We start from the raw sequence: 21,852 nt of genomic DNA, 5'->3' as shown, positions 1-21,852 counted from the left end.
ATGCGGGGCTGGGGCAGGATAATGGGATCGGGGATAATGCGGCGCTTCCTGTGCTGCAGCGCCGGGGGGGCCGGGGTCGGCGGAGCTGAGCCCGGCCGGGGGCGGATTCAGCGGCATCGCCCGCAGCAGCGCAGCGCCGGCCCCGGACAGCAGCGGGGAGCCCCGCTCGGAGCCTGGGGCTGTGCCCGCGGAGGGGTCCCTGCCTGGGGAGGGGTCCCTGCCTGGGGAGGCTCTCCCAGCCCTGGGGCTGTGCCCGGGGAGGGTCCCTGCCCTGGGGAGGGCTCCCAGCCCTCGGGCTGTGCCCGGGGGGCTCTCCCTGCCCTGGGGCTGTGTCTCGGTGCCTTCCCGGGTGTTCCATCCCCGCCCGCCCCAGCCCGGCCAAGGGCGGCCCCTGAGGGCATCAGCTCGGGACCCCAATCCCCGGCGGGCTGGCGCTGGGGGTTTGCCAGGATGGGCTTTTCTTCTCCGGGAAGCTTCTGGCAAGGCGCAGGTCTCGGTGCGGTCCTGGGGGAGCGGGGAAGGAGCCGTTATATAAACCCCTCCCTCGGTCTCCTTGTTGAGGGAGCCGATTTAGGGCAGGTATTGCAGATCCAAGGGTACCAACTTTGGGTTACGTAAGATATCCTCGACTAACGGGCTGCTGGAGCTGCTTATTTTTTTGGACGCGCGAGTTTTTCATCCTTGGCAGCGCTTCCGCACCTTCCCCAGGGACACACCCTTCCCCGTCCTCCTTCCTCATCCTCGGGGGCAGGAAAAGGAGCTCTGGAACGGGGCTTTGACGTGTCGGGGTTGGGCAGGAGTCCCTGGATTGTACAATTGCAGTGCTTAAGGAAGGCAGGGGATGTGCAAAATGGTTATTGCTAAATGGTGCATTCTTCTTTTTTTGAATTATTTTTTTCTCTGGAAAAGGGGAGTCAGTTTCCCTCCAAGAGCCCAATGGTAAAGAGTTTAAAAAGCTGCCTCTGTTTTAAGGGCGATAGAGGTTCCTGCTGAATCCCTGTCACGGGCCAGGAGTAGCATGACGCATTTTTCTTCTGGCTGAATGCTCTGATTTATGTTCTGTGCACCCAGTCCTCCTGCAAAGGACTAGGAAAAATCAGATTCTGCTGCTGTTTACTGTTGTGCAAACCTGGGATTATCAGCCGAGGCTAACGCTGGAAAAAAGGAGGATAATGCATGTGTGGCTGCCCTGATTTCGCTGCTGAATAGACACAGATTTGGTGGCAGGCCCTCGCAGGGATGTGAGCTGCATGTGCTTTTGTCTCCAAGGTGGTTGAGATGAGCAAGAGGATTCATCCTGATCTCAGAGCCCTCTCAAGAGCCCTGCAGCAGCCCTGATTACTGCCAGAAGCATCATTAAAATGTTCCAGGCTGCATTTTGTGGCCACTTTACATATCTATTTTTCCCTTCTTCTTCCCTAATTGATGCCCAGTGTATGAAGACTTGAGCTGTTGGTGACATCCATGGCCAGGCTTTCCCATTTTAAAGGCATGAGGAGCCTGCAGTGGAGGTGGGCATCAACACTGCAGTATTTCTGGAAATGGTAAACATGTAGGACAGTTTGCTGGAGAGGCTGGTATTGAAAGACAAGTGGGTTTTTCACACCCCACATTAATTCACTCAGGCTTATTGGCATTTGCAGCAGCTCCTAAATTTAAATTTTGGGGGTTTCTTCTTATTTGAAATCAGTGGCATTATCCAGGGGAACTCTCCACTGCAGCAGGAAGAGGAAGGAGAAGCAGAAAAGGAGGGATGTTAAACAGTGTTATAAAAGATGGATCTAATGGTATAAATCAGTATCTGATGCAATTCTTGGAGCCCTTTTGGTGTTAAAAGAGCCGTGTCAGTTGAGAATTGGGTGCTCCAACTCTTCAGTTTTATTAAGAGGAATTTGGGAAAATGCCTGATTGTTCCTTCTTTCAATGAGTGGAGTTGGCTTTTCAAAATCAGGGCCCTGAGCATCCCCATCACTGTTTTAAATGTATTTTTCTATAAATTCTTACATATATTTTCTCTAAGTCCATGGCACCTCTGGGTTAAAAGTCCAGCTTTTGATTTCCCCAGCCTTTGGCTGTGCTAGTATTGCTTTGTTCTCTTCCAAAGGTGTTTCTGTGAGGAGGGAAAAAAGAATCAGAGTAAGTACAAGCACAGCTCCGAGGGCCAAAGGTGTGGTTTAAACCAAAGATTCACAGCATGTATGTGCTTTGCTTTAAATATTTATCTGCTGTAAAAATGCATCTGTGATGTGGGGAATGAAGGAACCAGGGGGATGTAGCAGCCACTTTTAACTCTCCTCCCCATCAGGAGCTCTGCAGTGGGTCTCACTCTTGTTTATGACTACTGCAAAAAAACCCCCAAAAACACAAATGGCAACATTTTTTTTAACCTAAAATCTTGTGAAAGTAAGCTGTAACCTGGGCTGGGATAAAGTCGTGCTGCCTGATAGCTGCCTTTTTATAATTACCTTCCTGTTCCTGCCAAACTGTCTTCTAATTTGAGGAAATTTTAATGACTGTGTTGTATATCCTTCCCTTAACCCTAATTTGCTGAATACGTGCATATTTCCATCTGGTTCTGCAGTGGTACTCTGGATCCACTGCATCGAAACATCACTGAACTGGACCAAAGGAGTTTGTTTGTGTTGTGCAACCCCTGGCAACAGACTTTTGGGCCATTTCCCTGACAGCAGTTGACTCACATTTGGCCAAGCAGTGACTCCACTGTGTGGATGCGTATAGGAAATTTTGCGCACGACCAAGGCAGAAAGAAACAAGAGATGTGGTTCTAACACATCCCTCCAAGTGCTATTCGGTGCTGCTGCTGCCGGTGATGGTGGCAGGCTTCAGGTGGGAGTGAAGCTGCCAGAGTAGATAAGATCACTGGAATCCACCTCTTTCCTCATTCTGATTTTTGGGTTTTTTTGGATCATCAGTGATGAAAGGCCTTGCAGATGAAATAAAGCATTTTATCTTTCCAGTTGAAAGTGCAGCAGTTGACTCGTGTTTTGATGTGTGCTGGTGAATAATGCAGGGGTTGTTGCCTTCCCTCCTCTTTCATCTCTGGAGTGACACTGCAGACTGTCAGCTCTCCCATTGAATAATTGTGTCTTGTGTTGTGCTTCTTTTGTTGTAGAGCGATCGTCTTTTGATCAAAGGTGGTAAAATAGTTAATGACGACCAGTCCTTCTATGCAGACATTTACATGGAGGATGGGTTGATAAAGTAAGTGAAGCCTCATGGTGGGATTGGGTATGTACAGAAATGCACTGCAGATTGGCTGGAATAGCTTAATCTCAGAGAGATCTATTCAATTACAGTGAAAAATGAATATTTCCACATCTATCCTGGTGTTTACTGAAGGAGCTTTAAAAGCAGGGTATTGAATAAATAAACAGCTGGGCCCAAACCCTGCTGGCTCCAAGGAGGTACTTACATGTGCTTAATTTTAGCCATGAGAGCAGCCCCATGCTGAGATGACACGTGTTTGAAGTTATCTGTGCTGTAAAGTTTCACTGAGTTATGACTTCAGATATTTTGAATTCAGAGTTCAGCATCCTAACACAATTCTCTTTTGGGTGACCTCTGGAAGTCTCTTGCAGTGCTTGACTTCTCTGGGTCTGTGATGCAGAGATCACTCCAACCCCCCTTCAAGTAAAAAAGGACCCTGAAGTGGAAGAGGTTCAGACTTCTTTCTGTATTTTCAGGCCTGAAGCATATGTTCCTGGCACGTTAAGTGTGTTACAGATTTCTTTGGAAAATTATTCCTAGGAAAAAACAGAGAAGCTAGAGGTTACAAACAAGGAATTTTCCTGTTCTGGCTAAGCAGCCAGCACATGTGCTTTTTCAATCAAGGTTAAAAGTTAAAGGAGCTAGCCAGAGACAGCTAATTAATTGCATCCACTACTGCACTGCTAAAAATAGGTCTGTGAAGAGCTGGACTGGAGAGACCTCTGAGGGTCTCACCAGGAATTTGGTAACCAATATCTGCCTGAATTTATATTTGTGTAGAGACTCCGTAATACTTACATATGAGAGGAAGGTAGAAAATAAAGAAGCAAAAATTCTTTCAGTGTTCCCAAACCAGTAGCTGTTAGAAAGCTGGAATCCAGTGTTGAGCTGCTGCTTTAAGAAGTCCAGCCCCTGGAAAGCTGTGTTGGGGGCAGTGATCATCCATGACCTACACGGCCCCTTCCAGAGGGGCTCCTTCTTTTCCTTCCTTTTAATGTTATCCTAAAGTCCTGAAGGAATTGCACACTGAACTCACTGTGAGGCAGCTGCTTCCACAGGCAGAATAAAGCACCCTCAGCCCTGTGCGTGCTGATCCTGTGCCCTGCTTTATATGGAAAATACAACTGCAGCTCAGCTAAGTAGCACAGGGGTGTTTGTTTACAGGCTGCTTACCTGGCTGTGCCTGACCTGCTCCTCAAAACCTCTTTCCCCAGGCAAATAGGGGAGAACCTGATCGTGCCAGGGGGAGTGAAAACCATCGAGGCCCACGGCAGGATGGTGATTCCTGGAGGCATCGACGTCCACACCCGCTTCCAGATGCCAGAGCAGGGGATGACATCTGCTGATGATTTCTTCCAAGGGACCAAGGCTGCATTGGCTGGGGGCACCACCATGATCAGTAAGTGCCTGTTTTCCTCTTCCAGCAAAGCTGGGCTTTTCTTTTTCCCAGATAAGAACAGGAGCTTTGGGAGTCACCTTGTTCTGAACCAGTGGGTGATGTCTGGCCAAGTTGATGGGCAAAGCTTGTGGGAATAGGGGTGGAAAAGCAGGACCCCAGGACTTCCTCATCTTGCACTTTTCACTCATTTCATTTATCTTCCCTTGCTGGTGGTGTGACTTCAGCAGGTTTTGGGTCTGCTGCTGCTGGAGCCAGTTGTCTCTGTGATATCTGGCTCCAGAGTGAGGAGCAGATCCCCCACATTCCTGTGCCTTGGTCCCTTGTCTGTGGAAAGATACCTGTTGTGTTTCTCACACCCAGAAGCCTGATGGCAGTGTTCAGTGTGTCTTTGAAATCTGGACTACTTATTTTAGGATCTGCTTTAGCCACCAGGATTTTTTTTTAGTGTAGCTCCACTTGGGCTCATCTCCTCCTTTGGAGAAAGAGAGGAATTGTGAAGTAAAAATACCTCAAAATAAACAAGACAGGCAGACTGACTGGTGTGCTGGCAGCAGGATTAGATACTTTTGGTGTCTAATCTAATCCCTTCGGCCTCTAAAATGCCTCAGGAATTACTTCCAGACTATCTGTTCCTGCTTATATTTGCCACAGGATCTTAAAACTCCACAAGCAAGTCATAGTCATAACCTTGTAATGTTGTTTGAGCCAGAGGAAAAAACAAACCCCTCTGTTGCAGGGCAGCTGATCAGGTGTAAAAATCTGCCATGGTGTCCCAGGCTCAGTTGCTGCATGTGGGAATGAGGGAGAGAAAGATGTGAAGTGATCCAAAATCTGAGCATCTCACAGTCTTTCATGCACTCTCAGGTGCTGCCACTCCACAGGAGGGGAGTTCAGATACAGAGAATAAAAGATAAAAGAAGCTGTTTCAGAACATGTGTTAGTGTCTGTTGTCCAGTCTGTGGGTATAAGGAGATCTTAGGCACAGCCAGAAACCAGCTTAACTTTCCTCAGTTCCAGCCAAGCCCTGCATGGACTGGAACATCCTCACCCCCAGAGTGTGATTGTGAGCAGTCCTTGGTCCCTGGACTTGAATGGATGGAGGAGGCTGGAAGTTGGTCTTAGTTAATGCTTCAAAGAAATAATCTTAAAATAATTCAGGAAATTATTTTTCATAACATTTTCACTTCAGAGTGTGAGGTTTTTGTCTGAAGATAGCCTCACCCACACAGGGCATGTGGCTGTGAATGATCCCTTTGTGCACACTAATACCAAATTCTCCTTCAAATCTTTGCTGTCAATTTAAATCAATAGCACTGAAATGGTTTTTTATTTTCAGCCTCAGTTCATTGACTTTCTTTCACTGGTTGTTCCTTTGTTAAAGTACCTGGTTCACACTTGAGTTATCATTTTGTTCTTCGTTGTTAAGTTGAATTAGATCAAAATAACATTCTCTGTCATCTGCATCATCTGCATGTGACCTTTCAGCAGCACTGTTCCCCTCAGTGGCACTTTTTGAAAGTAGAAATTGGTTTGGCAAAATTTTTATGGAGTAGCCCTATACTTTGGATGCCTAATTTTACCTCTGCAGAGCCTCCTGTTTCAGAAATCCTTTATGTGTGTAAATATTTATTGCCTTTATGGCTGTAATATCTGAATACTTCACTAATGACAATGTAATGCTTTTCTGAGTTAGGGAGGTGGGAGGAGAATACCCCGTTTTACAATTTTTCCTTTTACAGCTGTGAAAATGAGCATAATTTGGATTATAACCATGAGCAAACCATTTAGAGGAGACTAGGGACTAAACTTTACCATCCTGAGTATCTCAGATAAAGACACCAAAATACAAAACCATCTCTAAACAACAAAAAAATCCTCCTGAGACTGCAGCAAGGACTAAATGTACTAAATAGGATGATGGAGAGACATTTATGGTAGGTGAGAATCAGCAACTGGAGCAGCAGAAAGCAGGATGAATGATCCAGAGTAGACTTCCAAGCCTTGGAGCCTCTGCCCTGTGTTAGCTCAGCTGTTTCTCTGAGCAAAATTACCGCATTTGGAAAAGTTCTTCCACAGTGAAGCTCTGGTGGGTGGCCCTTGGGCTTCCCCAGAGCAGGTGGGAGCTGTGGTGGATGGCAACATTTTTGCTCTTATGATTAAGAGGACAATATATTCACCAAGAGGTGAACTGGATTCACAATATCACAAATTGCAGCCTGGAAATGACACTCTTATCTCATTGAATGTTTAAAATGCTGGGATTTTGCAAAGGGAATCTGCTCCTTCCATGGACTTGTATCCAGCTGTGTCTCTGTTCTTCAGTCTTTTTTAGGAAAAAGCACCTCTTTTTGGATGTGAGATCTGTGGAAAAAACCACCCAATTTACTCATTAGTGCTTTTAGCAAACTTGGTATGATTTATTTACAAATACCTTTACTCCATCTGTTTCTCTGGTCTATGCATAACCCTCACTTTGGGCACACAAATAGCTTCCTTAGCTTCATGCTTCAATTTATTTCACATTTTTGTGCTGGAGGGCACTTTAAGGCTGTTTACTTTACAATCATTTTAGGGAAATATTTATCTTGCATGCAGTTTTCAGTGAAATTGAACCAAGAACCTTGGATAGGTTTCCACTGATGGTTGGTTTATAAAAATTGTGGGTGGAATTCTGACTTTGAGTTTTGGCATCAATCTGCAGTGCCAGGAATCATCTGGAGGATCTGCTTTGGTGAACCTCATTTTCAGCTCAGATCAAATTCAATGTTGCCCCTTTAATTCTCATGGCAGACACAACCAGGAGATGCACAGGAATGTAACCTGTTTTATCCAAGCCCTGTCCTCATTTGCTTGTTCCCCTCTAAATTCATCCCTGCAGCAGCAGGGAGGGGGAATCAGATGGGTCCTGCTGTCAGATGGAACAGTTGTGTGTTTTTGTGGCACCAGGGGAGATTTTTCTGGGTGGGAAGCAGATCTAGCTCCAATCCAGGAGCTGATCAGGGAAAAGGGGCTGGGGGTGAGGGTACAAACCTGCCCTTTTGTCTCTCAGTCCCTTGCTTTGCTGAGCCCTCCTCGGCTGATTGCTTGTTCTGCTGGCTCCCCTGAGGCCATCTGAGCAGGAATTCCAGCTATGGTGCTTCTGTCTCTCCCCTCTGCACTGCCAAAGGCAAGGCTCCAGCTGACTTTGCTAGCAGAGGAACAAACAGAGTTGGTTTTGCCTGAAATGACGTATTGTGATATCTTTGTTTTTCTGCAGCAACCATTTGCACAGTCCTTTTCTTGGTCCCCACCTTAGAAAAATACTGGTGTGGGTATGTTAGCTGAAAATCCCTCCCTCTGGGCTTTAGGCTAACATTGCTCTGGGAAAGAAACTTGGATTCTCGCCCTTTTGAAATGTCCGAATGCAGTGTTTGGGCATTAAGTTGAAAGGAGAATTCCAGAATGCTCCGCAGAGGATTTTGATGGAGAGGAGAGTATTAGATATGCTCCAACCTGTTCTGGTTGCTTCTGTAAACTTTCCTGTATTCCATGGAAAGAGAACAGTCCTTCCAGAGTTTTGGAAAAGGATTCTGTCGGAAGTTGCCCTTACAAGAGGCTAAAGTTTTGGTGAGCTAAAAATGGTATTTTTCATGGACTCACAAACCATCCTGAGTTGTAAGGGATGGTCTCCAAGGATCACCAAAGCCCAATGCCTGGTTCTGCACAAGACACCTTTTTTGAGTCCCTGTTTTCCCAACCTGAGCTAGGTTAATACCCCAGGATATAACCCAGTCCCTGGAGCTGTTAGAGGAGGAAGAATCCCTGCTAGGAACAGGGTGGCCTCTTGGAGCCTGCTGATGGTTTGGTTGCTGATTAACTGTGATGGGTGAAATCCCCATCAAAATCAGTGGAAAAACTCCCCCTGATTTGAGCAGGGGCAGGATTGCCTCTGTCTGTTCCCAGCCCTGCAGAAGGGATGAAAAAGTTAAGCTCTGTATATTTACTGGCTCTCTGATCCCTGAGCCTGTTTAATGTCCCAGTGAGAGCTCCATCCATCCAGGCCAGCTCCCACACACATTTGAGCCCCTCCTCCCAGACTCTGCTTCTTCTCTGGTATCTGCTGTCCTTGGGTGAAATCTCTTGCTGACATTGCCTCTCTTGACTCAGTCAACCGCTGTTATAATCATAGAGAGAAATTACAGTGAGAGAAATTATAGCTTTTTCTGGGCTGGTGGCTTGGAAGCCAAGAGCCTTTTGAACTCAAGCAGCAGTTATCCTAATGACATGGGGAGGGAAGGCTGGGGAGGGGAGCCTGTGTATCTTGGGAACTTCAGGAAATGAAGGGGGGCCTCACTTGGGCTGCTGTTGGCTCCCTAATTCCTGACCCTGAATTAAAGAGCTCCTGTGGGCTGCATGGCAGGGGTTTGGGCTGCCCAGCCACAATCCAACTCAATGTGAGGTGACACCAGGTCTCCCAGGTCATTCTGAAGATCACCACCTTGCTGGAAGGAGATGTTCCTAGTCAGGAATGATTCCTCACCTTTTGAGTTTTGATCTAAGTGGGACAGAGAATGCCCCAAAGGAGATCAGACTCTGTGACAGTCTCAGCTTAAAGTGGGGTTTAGACAGGATGAGGGTGTGGGGTGGTATTTAAACCCTCCAGTGGAGATTAAATTCTATTCTGCCTGACTGGGCGCATTTATTTGGTGTTATTAGGGTTAGTCCTGTGCTGCTCTAGAGTCTAAATGGTGAGAGGAAGAGGAGGGAAGCAGAGACAGAAGGGGCTGACAGCAGTGGTCAGGCAGGGACTCATGGCTGAGCTGGAATTATAAAACCGAATGTTTTGCATCCAAGAGCAGCGACCACAGAGCTGCAGTGTCTCCCCAGGTCCCTGGCTGTGTGTACACAGCACTGCATTGTTCCACAGGCACCAGCCCCAGTTTTGTTTCTCTTTGCACCTAGGGATGAAAGAGGAACTGTGCCCTGGGACCAGCCCTGCAGATGGGCTGCCCTAGCTCTGGAACTCGTTTCTGGCAGTGCTTCTTCTGCCCCAAAGAAATGTTTAACTCTCCAGAAACATAGTGAAAATGTCTACACATTATAGGAGATTTCTATGAGTAAGAATCCTTTCTCTCTGTGACTGGAATAATGACATCCCCACACAGAGGTGCAGAGCCCCTCCTGCCCTGTCCGTCCTCTCTCCAGCTCCCCTTGGTCCTTTTTACACCCCCAAAACCAGCCTTGGCCCTGATTCACCCTAAATCTCTTTGCTTCACCAGCTCCCAGCTTCCTGCTGCTGTGTTTGTACTTTTCATTCAGGGCAGGCTTAAAGTCCTTCATGAGAAAGTGGGGCTGTAAGCAGAGCTGGGCAGTTCCCTGGTGTGAGCTTCTCTTGCCGAGCTTTTAAACCCCTCTAAGTCCATCAGGCTCTGCCTGCAGGGATTGTGCAGCCTCTGTCCAGGGCTTGCTCTGTTCCCAGCATCCCAGCAGTGCTGGATGGGATCCCCATTGTCCTGTGGGGGATTCCAGTGGGGGCTTATGGAGATATGCCAAGTGCTTGATGTCCCTTGTCAGAGAGCACAGGAGAAAGCAGCTGTGCAGATCAGATGTGTGATGTGTTTCCGTGTGTGCTGAGGGGGCGTTTTGTGACCCTTTGGGCCATAGCTATTGTTTGCCACCTCTCTGTGCTGTAAGGAACAAGCTCCTGTGGGAGCACACAGGGACTCGGGGGCCCTTTGGCTTTGTCTGGGATGGTGCAAGAGACCTATGGTGTGGTGAGGTGTTTAACTCTGGTGTCACACTCAGCTGGGCCGTCATTCCCCCTCAGTGCTGAAGGGTGAAATCATTCGCCCTGATGTTGGGCTGGAGTCCTGTGAAACCTCTGTGCAGTCTAGCCTGGCTTGTTTTTGAGTCAGTCAGGAGATTTTTCCCTGTTTTCCATCTTTTCCGTCCCCAGAGCTGCTGGGCATCCTGCCCCTTTCTCCTCTCCATCCTTCTGCCTCTTGGTAGCACTGATTTTTTTAAGGAGCAGGTGAGAGGTCCCTTTCTCTGTTTGTTTTGACCCATTCTGCTCCAGCCTCTCCCTGTGCAGGAAGGAGGGGATGGAATCAATTCCACACGTGCTGGAGCTTGGTTTAGTTTGGAACACACAAGGGCTGGAGTGGCAGCAGTTCTGACAGTGCAGGTGTGACTGACTCAGATTTTTTTCATGCATTCAAAAAGAGGGATTTATCTCAGGAGAAATTAACCTGTGTTGTCTGTTGATGCAATAGCACTTCATCCCTCTTATTCCATTTAATGGTGGGGATCAATGATGCTGCTTTCCCACTGCATAGGGAAGAGTTCTTTTGCTTGAAGAGCTGCTTTGAAGTGCTTTTCTTACAGAATCACTGAATGGTTTGGGTTGGAAGGGACCTTAAAGATCATCTTGTCCCACCCCTTGCCACGGGCAGGGTACCTTCCACCACCCAGATGGTTCCAAGCGCTGTCCAGTCTGTCCTTAAACACTTCCAGGGATGGGGAACCTGAGCCAGGGCCTCACCACCCTTAGAATAAAGAATTTCTTTCTAATATGTCATTTAAACCTGCCCCCAACCTGAGCCAGGGCCTCACCACCCTTAGAATAAAGAATTTCTTTCTAATATGTCATTTAAACCTGCCCCCCTTCTGCTTAAGGCCACCCCATTTGTCCTATGACTACATGCCCTTGTGAAAAGTCCCAAAAATCCCCAAATTCTTGCTTTCTTTGTCCACTGCTGTCAACCCCAAGATGCAGGCCTTAGAGATGACACAGGAGTGAAGAGCTGGTGGGTCTCTCTGGTGGGCTGTGTCTCACCCAGCTGCTTACATCCATGGGAAATGTACGTGATGTTCTCATGGGGGCTGGTGTGAAAGTTGGCTCCTCCAGGTCTGGTGTGGATGGAAAAAAATCTTAAAAAATAAAATATAATTATCCACCTTGCTTCTTTTAACGTCATTAGCTGCTTGTGATAGGTTTTCAGAGCATGTGTGTTAAACCTTGCTAGCTAAAGTGTCCTAATCACCTTCAATGTCCTAATCACCTTCAAGTCTTGCCAAGGCCTTCAAGGCAGCAGCAGGAAGTGGTGCCCCCAGCTCTTTTCTTGGCCTGTTTTTGTGGGCAGGGAATTTTTGCCTCCCCACCAGTGTTCAACACCTTGGCTACTTTTGCCTTCCTGTGAGCCTGACTAAGCAGAAAATGCCCTGGTCAGGCAGGACCTTTCAGCTCTCCACACTGGAAATGAGCTCTGTGTGCCATGGGAAGGAAGCAAGTGGAGCCTGAAAGAAGCAAAGGCTGTAACCAACTGCAGGATTCCCCACTTGGGATGGATTTGGAATGCTGCCTGTGGAGTGGGATTTGATGTCTTTGATCAGCAGAGCCTTTTTTCCCCTCTTTCCTTCAGCCCCAGTGCCTTTAGAGTTTGTAGATCCCATCTGTTTCTTAGAAACTGGATTTATTTTTTTTTTTTTTAATCTTTCTGGTGAGAGGGAGAATTGTTTGAGGAATACAAATGAGCTCCTCCTGTCTGGCACACTTTAATCACCCTCAGGAACTGCCAGTTGTTGGCAGCTTGGGGCTGGGCCTGCATCTTTTCACAGCCCTCACTCCCATGGAAGCCCTGTGCATTTGCAAGGAATGCAGGGATGGACATTTACAAGTTATGGCTTCTGGGAGAACTCTTTTCTTCCCTGATACCCTGCAGTTGGTGTTGGGACCTCCTCTGTGACAATGGGAATATCATTCCATTTCTTCATGCTGGCTGTCTGTAATGGGAGGTGGCTTTGTTGCTGAGGGGTTGTGGTTTTAATTCAAATTCATTAAGCTCACCTAGAGCCTCATATCATAAGTAAAAAGTGATTATTTTTGTGAAGAGGTACCTGAGAAGCTGGTGTGGGCAACCCTGGAAGTAAGGAGATAATCCCTATCCCACTTGATATCTGCAGATCCAGAGGAGAGTGCTTTTGGCTTCCTATGTAGGTAAAAGAAGGAACTTGTAGCTTTCACATGCAAATGTGAGCTGGGAGATGCCTTGGTTGGTTTTCAGAGCCCACCAAAAAGGGCTCAGCTTTTGGAAGCTTCCCTTCCCATTTGTCCAAGTGCGTTTCCACCACATTGCTTTTGTCCCTAGAAGCAGCTACATATGTACAGCGTGGATATTTTTGGGTCTGGGGGATTGATGGTGGTGTTTTACATATGAATGAAATTCCCTTGCACAGCCTCCAAGCAGCAGGAAGTGGGGAAGGAGTTCCTGGAGAACTTTCCCAAATTATTGCACAGCACCGAGTTGGTGCAGGGAAGGGGAAGTTCCTAATCTGGAGTGCCCTGAGTGGTTTGTGCCCTCAAATTTGGGCTCTTCATGGGCCTGGCGAGATTGCAGACTCCTTGAAAAGCCAGGCAAGGCCGGTTCAGCAGCTAGGGACTGTCACAGGATTCTCTGTTCAAATATTCCAATATTGCTTAAAAAAAATCTCATTCCAGAGTGGCTGTCAGTTAATGATACTTTCCAGCAGGCTTTTCTTTACTTCAGATAAGATTTCTGAGGATTAGTATCAGTGTCCCAAGAGAAGAGTTCAGCTACTGATGGGCTACAAAGGACTTTTCAGCCTGATGGGCGGAGACTTTCCACTGTGAATGGAAAAAGTTTTGGAAAGATTTTGTAGTGCAGCTGAGTAAAATGTAGGTGTGCAGTGTGTTCCTAGAAGCAGAATTGGGCCATGGAACCAGGACCACAGCTGAGGGCTCTGAACCAGTCAGTCCTGCTGCAATGCAAACATTGTCATACAGGGGAAGGTGGCAGCTGAATGGAGCACCTTGCACTGAGCCATCCCACCCAGATCCAGGGGCAATTCCAGCTGTTCTTGGAATCCCAGAATGTTTGGGTTGGAAGGGACTTTAAAGCCCATCCAGTCCCACCCCCTGCCATGGGCAGAGACTCCTCCCACTGCCTCAGGTTGCTCCAACCTCTGTCCAGCCTGGCCTTGGACAGGAATGGGGCAGCCACAGCTTTTCTGGACAACCTGTGCCAAGACCTCCCACCCTTACAGTAAATAATTTCCTTCTAATACCACATTTGAGACAGAAAATAAAGCTGTGGTGTAGAAAGCAACAGTTGCCCCTAAAGACTTGGTGCACAGATAAAACAAAAGTTAGATCTTGTGTGTAGGAGTTTCCCAAACCAGTTTGCCACAGGATGGGTGTCTCTCTTTGGGTGGGCAGCTCAGGAGTGATGCTTTGTGCCCCAAACCTTGGGCTCTTCACAAGTCTAGGAAGACACCAGACAGCTTGTGAGGCTGGGCTGGCTCAGAGCTGGAGGAGGAGGTTCAGGGCTTGGGGAACGTGCCACAGGAGTCTCTGTTTAAACTGGGGATAATCTTGTTAGGACCTCCCACAGGTTAATGATTTCAGCAAGCACCAGAGCTAATTTTCAGGCAATATCAGTGCCACAGAGTGGAGAGAACACCTGCAGATGGGCAGGTGTGGTCAGGAAATGGCTGTGTGAGGGACGGATGTGCTGCTTGATCCTTGTCCATTGGTGGAAACCAGGTTCTGCTGCACCTCCCAGCAGGATTTCTCCATAAACATTCAGGTCTCATTCAGTGCTCTGCCCTGCCTGCAGTTGTGTGAGAGCAGTTTGAGTGGGAGCAGGGTGGGGACTGCTGGTGTTGGAACAGAAGTGGCTGTGGTTTGGCAGTGGTGGGTGACAGCTTCCTCCTTGGAACATGATGTCACCTTGTTGCAGTCACGAGGAGAGGAAGTGTCTGGTTCTCATCCAGGCACGGGAGATGTTTATTTGACAAATACAGGGTTTTTCTTTTCTCCTGTATTAATACAAGCTGTATTAATAAAAAGTGCTTGTGTAGAATCAGAGCTCTTCACATTTAGTTTATTTTTTGGGGGTAAAAAACCAACTTTTCTAATGCCAAACACACAAAGCCCTCTCAGAACCACTACAAATTTCCATTGTAAAAACATGCTTGTCTTCATCTCCAACGCCCCTGAAACAGCCCCAGGCCATGAAATGAAGGTGCGAATCCAAAACTCGGTGAGAATAATGCCAGTCCAGAACTGTTCCAGCTTCCCAGCGAGTGGAAAAAGCCCAAGGGGCAGCACACATCTCCAGTGACCTGAGAGAGACAGAGTTGGCTCATGGCACGTGATCTTTTGTCCTCCTGTGTCTGATCAGCTCTTGCCCCTTGGATGTGTTATTAATTCTTGTGTTTTGTCTTGACTTGAAAGTCGTGGCTACAAACCGAGGTTTTTTTCCATATCAGTCCCTCAAGGTTTACAGAGCAATTAATATGGAAGCCTTGGAAGCTCTGTGTGCTCTTTTCATGGCCTTCAAGTGTGGAGTAATGCCTGAAAGAAGTGATGAATCTTGGAACCACTTCCATGTCTCTTTTGAACTTGGTTCCCCTCCTTCTCTGCCATGGTGACCTCCTGAGATACAATAAATGCACAATAAACCTGTACTGGGAAGAGATGGAGCCTTTTTTTTTGATCTGACCTTCATATGTTGCCATGCCAGCTGCTGGGGGGTTATTAATAATTGTGTGAATTCTTTATGTTTGTGTCCAGCTGGCCTCAGATTGTCAATTGTATTTTGGATGTAATCAGCCAAAAGGGCAAGTGAAATATCTGTGTGACATCAGTGAGGGAATAAGGGAATGTTGCAGTCTGAAAATGCAATCAGTGGAGCACGGATGTGTCTGATTCTTCTGAGCCTGGTCCAACTTCTGATTTCTCCACATTAGGTCTTATAAACTGGATCTGAACTGACAGAAAACAACATGTGATGTCATTTAGGCTGCCTTTACTATGAATTTGGCAGGCATGCACAGGACACCAGCCCTTGGGTAGTTGTATTAGTACCATAAATGCTGTTCTGTGCAGGGCTGTAGCTCTTCAGAGCAATCTCCTTATTGCAGTATCTTTTCTTGGGGAAGGGGGACAGGGGGGAGGGAACAAGAATAAAATATTGTGGGAATAAATCCCCACAAATACACAGCTGAAAATCTGGTTGCTGGAACCAGGATGTGAAGAAAATCCTTCATTTGATTTCTCTTTAGCTGAGGTGCATCAGGTCCATGGAGCAGTTTCCTTTGAAGTGATTTTGTCGCTGTCCTTCCTTTTCCCAGATCAAACCCATGACCCAGAATGTGGTTTAGAGGAAGAATTGGGATGGAATCAGAAAAAAAGGAGGTGTGAGGCTCTTCTGGATTGCTTTATTTGGGATTTTTGAGCTCAGAGAAGGGTTGTGGTCTCTGGATGGGTGCAGGGCTGCTTAGCTGGAAATTGGAGTTTAATACTTAAATCAGAATTTTTGCCGCTGAAAATGGCTTTGTTACTGGATGGGGCGGCTTTTGGTAGCTCAATTCCTTGACACATAAAAGGTAGAAGGAATTGTGGTATTTTACCAGCTGAGAATTTGAAGCCTCTGGATGAAATAAGGTCTGTGATGATGATGATGATATAATCTGTGCGTCGGTCAAGGGCCTGACTTTCAGTTCACAGAGATTGATTTTATTCCTCTTGCTTTCACAGAATTACTCCCACTTCACATCAGTGCCAGGAGAATATTCCTGCAGCCACAGCCTGACAACTCCAGACTTCTAAGTAGGGACCTGTGCAATTACCAGGGTTGAATTTAATTACAGCTTCTCAATAAAATGGCTTGTGACAGAATGTACAACTCAGTAAATTCACCAGATTTCACCACACGCAGTTGCTGTGGGGATTAGGTAGTATTAAAAAGGCAGATGTGTTTAGAGTGATCAAGTTGCTATTTAAAGTTTTGGGTAGGAGAGATCTGCCTGTTAACAGTTAAGCTTAAATGTTAAGGATTTTCACCTTATAAACTCCTCTTAAACAATAGGCACATTTAATGCTGGTAGGAGCAAGAAATAATGTGTAAAACTGCAGTCTGTAATAGCAACTGGAACCACCCTGAATACATGGTTTTTATTACATACACAAGTTTGGTAACATCTGACCCTAATTCATGTTTATATTGTCCATTTCAAACAGTTTTTCTTCTCCTGATAGTGGCATTCATGAGCTGAAGCCCCAGAAAATTTTCATGCATGCTTTGGATGACACTTAATTAAACCAGTTGAAAAAAATCCTTTCCAGTGGAAAGCTGCAAGCATGGGCTATTAATAGAAGCTCCAGGAACGGGTTGTTTGCAAGCCAAGGCTTGCTCAACTGAGGCAGGATGCAAAAAAGAAAAAAAAATGCACATGCCACAATGCCAGGAAGCTATAAAATCCATTAATCCCCACCCATGAGCACATCCATCCCAGAAGCAGAGTTCTGTTTTCAAGGCAAGGCAAAGAGCTTGATCCAGCTCTCCCTCTGAAGCAATAATTTCTCTGGAGTTTAGCAAGGGGTCAAAAATATAAAGGCATTGCTCTTCATCTGCATTTTTTTTTTTTTTTAATTTGAGAGAGATTCAAAGTGCCAGAAAGAGATCATATGGCATTTTTCTGGCTCTGGTCTCAGAGTATCCTGCAGGCTGTTGGGTAATTCCCCAGCTTTCTGTGCTGGATCCCTCTTGCCCATCTGGCTTCTTGCTCAGGGTGCAGGTTCCACTCTGCTCCAGGAAAGCTCTTCAGGAGCAGAAAGCCCCAAAAGGGAACCAAGATGTGATGCAGCATTTCCTAAAGCCACCATTTAAAGCTGAAATTGGCACCATTTTCAGTGGGCTGTGGAAGTGGTTTTAAAGTCTGGGACAGCTGGATGAACACAAGGAGGAGTTTCAGGCCAGCCTGAACTGTGGTTCAGCTTTCAGGCTGCTCTTTCTGGAATCAGTTGTTGGACTTGATCTGTGCACGTCCCTTCCAGCTCAGGGTATTCCATGTTTCTGTGAATTGTGCAAAAAAGCAGTAGGAGTGATCTGAACTTTGAAATTACTTGTGTGGATGGGATTGTGCTGGGATCTGATTTTAGTACAGGTTTTATGTTAATGCATGATAAGATTGTGTTAATAATGGGTGATGCTAGCACTCTATATAAAGTGCTGCTAGCACTTCTAAACTTTTTTTCCATGCTTTTTCCATGCTTATGTTAAAGCAACGCTGCTTTATTTTCCCCATCCTTGGAGCATTTCATCCATTCCCCTAAGTTTTTGCCTTTCCCTTTCATTTCACACCCAATTATCTCCCCACCAGCATCTAACCAGTTTGGCCCATGAGATACAGAATATTCCAGCGTGGCTGGGTGCCAGCTTTGGTGCAGAGGAGCCACGTGGATCACCCAGTGTTGTTGTCTCACTTCAGCTCATTGTCTGCCTTTAATCCTGAGCCCATTAATCTGCCCGAGGAGGAGGAGGAGGAGGAGGAGGAGGAGGAGGAGGAGGAGGAGGAGGAGGAGGAGGAGGAGCGAAGGCCCCTGAGCTGAGCAGGGCAGGCAGGGAAGCAGCCCTGGCTGGTGGTGGGTGGGAGCTGGAACACTGGGCAGCAGGAGCAGGTGCACCTTTTAATCCTGTGTGTAATGACAGGAGAGCCAAACCAGGAATGGGAAGGGTAATTAAGAGTCTGGATGATTAGGGCTGGAGCTTGTGTGTCCACAGGTGCTCAAATCCCACTGCCCTCAGAGGGAGCTTAGAACTTGGGTTGTCTGGGAGAAAGACAGACTGTCCAGGTGTTTTGGAATCCTGTCAGTGTTTAGGAAAAAATTAGAGTATTTGTAATGTATAAAATGGTTTTTCTCATTTCTTTTTAAAGAAGTTCCTTTGCTGGTGTAACAGCCTTGTTTGCCCTCAGCCCTGGGCTGCTGCATTTTGGGTTTTGCAGCTCAAAAGGTGAAAAGATAATCTACAGAATGTTTTCTGCTCTTAGCTGAGAAACCAGTGTAACCCTGAGCTTGGCTTTGCCCTGTGCCTTGCTGAGAATTAAATAAAGAGAAACATTTAAATGTTAAATAAAGAGAAACATTTGGATTAGACCTGAATTTCACTCAGATTCAGGGAGCCACTACAAGGCCCACAAAGCTATTTAATTTCTTCTTTGAAGATTTCAGCACTGATTAAAGGATTCTTACATTATCTTTTCCTTTTCTTTTTGTTTTTTTTTTTTTTTTTTTTCTTCTCAGTTTTTTTTTTTTTTTTTTTTTTCTGTTTTTGGAACAAGCTTTTAGTTTAAAAAAGAGCTGGCAACTTCCTTCTCAGACCTCAAGCAGCTGAATTCATTTGCACTGCAAAAAAACCAACAACAGGAAGAAAACATCTGGGCTGGGAAGCACAGCAGATCAAGGCTGTGGTGGTGGAGGGAATAAAGGGGTGACAGCAGCCTGTGTCACTGCAGCTTGTTTGAAGTGTGCCCTGCAGGCGTGGGGTCACCCAGGGATTGAACAGTCCTGGTTCCCGAAGCCATGGAAGGAAAGATGGGGCAGTGGGATGGGATCCCAGGGAGAAGGAGCATTGTGGGGTCAGGACAGCACTGCCTTTCCCATGGGAAGCCTCCTGGGAATTCTCCAGGAGGGAGATTTGCTGTGAGCTGGGCTAGGTCAGCCCTCATGTCCATGGTCCTGGGACAGATCATCCCCAGGGGCCAGCCTAGAAGCCTGGGGCTGTGGGAACGTGGTGGGATGGAGCCTCCATCAGTTTCTTGTGCTGCTCTGGAGCACAGGGACCTGAAAGAAAAAGCTTTTTGTTTTACTCTGAGCTCTTGAGTTGTGCCTGAGGGCTAGAAGAAGCTTCTCTAAGCTGCATTTCCATCTGGCCATCTCAACAGGCAGAAGCAGTTTCAGAGCTCAGTCCTTTCAAGAGCAGGAAAAGAGTCAACCTTGACTACTCTCCTTTCCTGGATCTGGGCTCATTTTTACTTATTTGGTCTCCCCCAAAGCCCACTCTTGCATGGGGGGATGTAGGCCATGATCTTGCAATGTGTTTTGCCCCTTTCATTGCACAGAGGATGGAAAAATCAAGGAGACTGCCATTTGTGTCTGAATTGCCTCCAGACCAGGATATGGTGTTACATCCACTTTCTCCATTTCAAAATTCTAAGTTCAAAATTAGCAATATAATAGATAATCCTAAGTTTATCCCAACTAATGTTAACAAAATTACAATGGGATGACACAACTTATTAAAGATTTCATTTGCAGTTGGTGACCACCCAAAGACCACATGCCACCAGTGATGATCCACATTTTGTTTTATTCTTTGTAGAACTCTGGTTATTTCTGTTGTATCATGTTGGACAGTGTTTGGCCCCTTTCATTGCACAGAGGATGGAAAAGTCAAGGAGACTGCCATTTGTTTCTGAATTGCCTCCAGACCAGGATGTGGTACTACATCCACTTGCTCCATGCCTTTTGTGCAGCATCCACTGCTCTGTGGCAGCATAGCTTCCATCCTGCCCCAGGGTCAGGTACAGGACACAGGACCCCAGCTCTTGGGCCCCTCTGCAGGGATGTCCCTGTCACCATGGCTGTCTCTTGGTGTGCTCTGCTGGGACCTCCCCCTGAGCCTCTTCAGAGCAGTTCAGTGCCAGGGTGCAAAGGCTGTCCCTGACCTTGCACTCTCAGGCTGCTTTCCTGCTGAGTTCTTCCATGTGGATGTGGGGAAGTGGTTGTTCACTGATGTTTGCCTGGCAGAGCTGCTGTGGAGACAAAGTGTGCTGTGTTTTGAAGGGGCAGGGCAGTGATTTGTCTGTCAGGCAGCTGTAGGGTGCTGCCACAGGAGATGTTCCCAGCCCCTGGGGCTGACTTCCCTGCACACTTGCACCAGCACTTCCATGCCTGACTCTTATTGCAACCAGCTGTGGTTTGGCTTTGTCAGAGAGCTGACAGAGCTCCCTTACCCCTGGTTCCACTGCCTCCAAAAAATCCCATTTGTCATCCTTGGGCAGTGCATGAAGTGAGGTGGTGATAAAGCTCTCATCCCTGACAACACAGTCATTCCTGGGAGCTCCAGAGCATTCCCAGGGGCTCAGTTCTGGGCTTTGGGGACTCTGTGTTAACCCCTTGGTGCCTTCAGGCATGATTTCCCAATGCCCACAGCCCATCCATCATCTTGGGGCTGATAGAACTCTGAGGGCACCTTTAGTCTCAAGTGGAGATGGATTTATTCCTGTGATGTGTTAGAGATTAAATGGACTTTTTTTTTTTAATTAGACATTTGTGTAAACCTGGGCTTTCTCCACATCCCATTGGAAAAGCAAAAGGAATGTTATTTTTCTCCTTGTTGTTCATTCTACTTAAGCTAAAGATTAGCTTTGACAGAGCAACAAGGGCTCTGGACTGGCCAAGAAACAATTCAGGCTGGAAGTCAGTGGAAGGTTTCTGACCACTGGGGTGGTCAGATCATGGAACAGAAATTGGATGATTTTTTAAAAAACAGGTCTGTTTGTTGTCTGCTTATATTTGGGCTGCTTTTTGCAGTGGTGGTGAAAAGCACATCTTTGGTGTGGTGCCAGACAAGAGGCAAATTTCCGAGTTTTCACTCATGGCACAGATTTCTATGATGGGTACTGGGGGAACAAAGAGATGCCCAGCCACTCCTGCAGCCCTGGGCTGATGAAAGCTGCAGCTGCCAAGGCAGTAAGGATGTGCATATCATGTCCTTGCCTTGGTGTGATTACTTCCAGGGGAAAAGCCTCTTGGAAAGCAGAAATATTCTAAGCTGTCTCCCTTTGCAAAGGGGAGAGGGTGGGCAGCGTTTTGCCGCAGGGATGTTGTTCTGGGTGAGCTCTTGGCTTTGTGCAGTGTGTGCACAGCTCAGGCAGCTGAGAGGTCTCTGCTGACTTCAGGAGAGCTGGGCTGCCTTTCCCAGTGTGAATCTGGTTCCTTAGGTGGTGCAAAACCAGTAAATCTTGGCTGCTGTGTCTGTGTGGGGGCAAAGCAAAGCTTTGTTCTGCCCTGGGGGAGAGTGGATCCCAGGGGCTCTGTCTCTCATCCCAGCTGTGACTTAGAGCAGCCCTGATCGTCACCATAAAGTTAAAAAAAAAAGCTACTGGGATTTCTCTGCTGATAATTGAAACAACTTTTTATTTTTCTGGAGGTTTAATGTAGATTCAAGCCGGACCCTCTCCTCCTTCCCAGCAATGCTTCCCAGTTTGTGACCCCAAAATCACACAGGCTTTTCCTGTTCTCACAGTTCAGTATTGGAGATGCTGACTTGCTTTTTTTTTTTTATTTCACTGTGTCTTTTGAAGAACTCAGAGACTCCATGTGCTCAAGTAAAAACCAGGAGCACTGAGCCTTCGGATCCAGGTCCCTTGTATCACCC

General features: G+C 46.8%; 1 protein-coding gene across 2 annotated transcripts in view; it reads left to right on the top strand.

Annotated features, from left to right (window-relative positions):
• The window catches only part of DPYSL2 (dihydropyrimidinase like 2), a 57,670-nt gene that overhangs the window by 13,732 nt on the left and 22,086 nt on the right, over positions 1 to 21,852 (top strand). For both annotated transcript variants that reach the window (XM_058820325.1, XM_058820326.1), the window contains 2 exons: positions 3,134 to 3,222; positions 4,443 to 4,627. In XM_058820325.1, coding sequence (XP_058676308.1) covers positions 3,134 to 3,222; positions 4,443 to 4,627 — 274 coding nt within the window. The remainder of the gene's footprint in view (positions 1 to 3,133; positions 3,223 to 4,442; positions 4,628 to 21,852) is intronic.

This window comes from Ammospiza caudacuta, chromosome 26, assembly GCF_027887145.1.
Source record: "Ammospiza caudacuta isolate bAmmCau1 chromosome 26, bAmmCau1.pri, whole genome shotgun sequence".
In the NCBI taxonomy this organism is placed as follows: Eukaryota; Metazoa; Chordata; class Aves; order Passeriformes; family Passerellidae; genus Ammospiza; species Ammospiza caudacuta.
The sequence above is the reverse complement of the archived record's forward strand: the minus strand, read 5'-3'. Positions and strand labels throughout refer to the sequence as shown.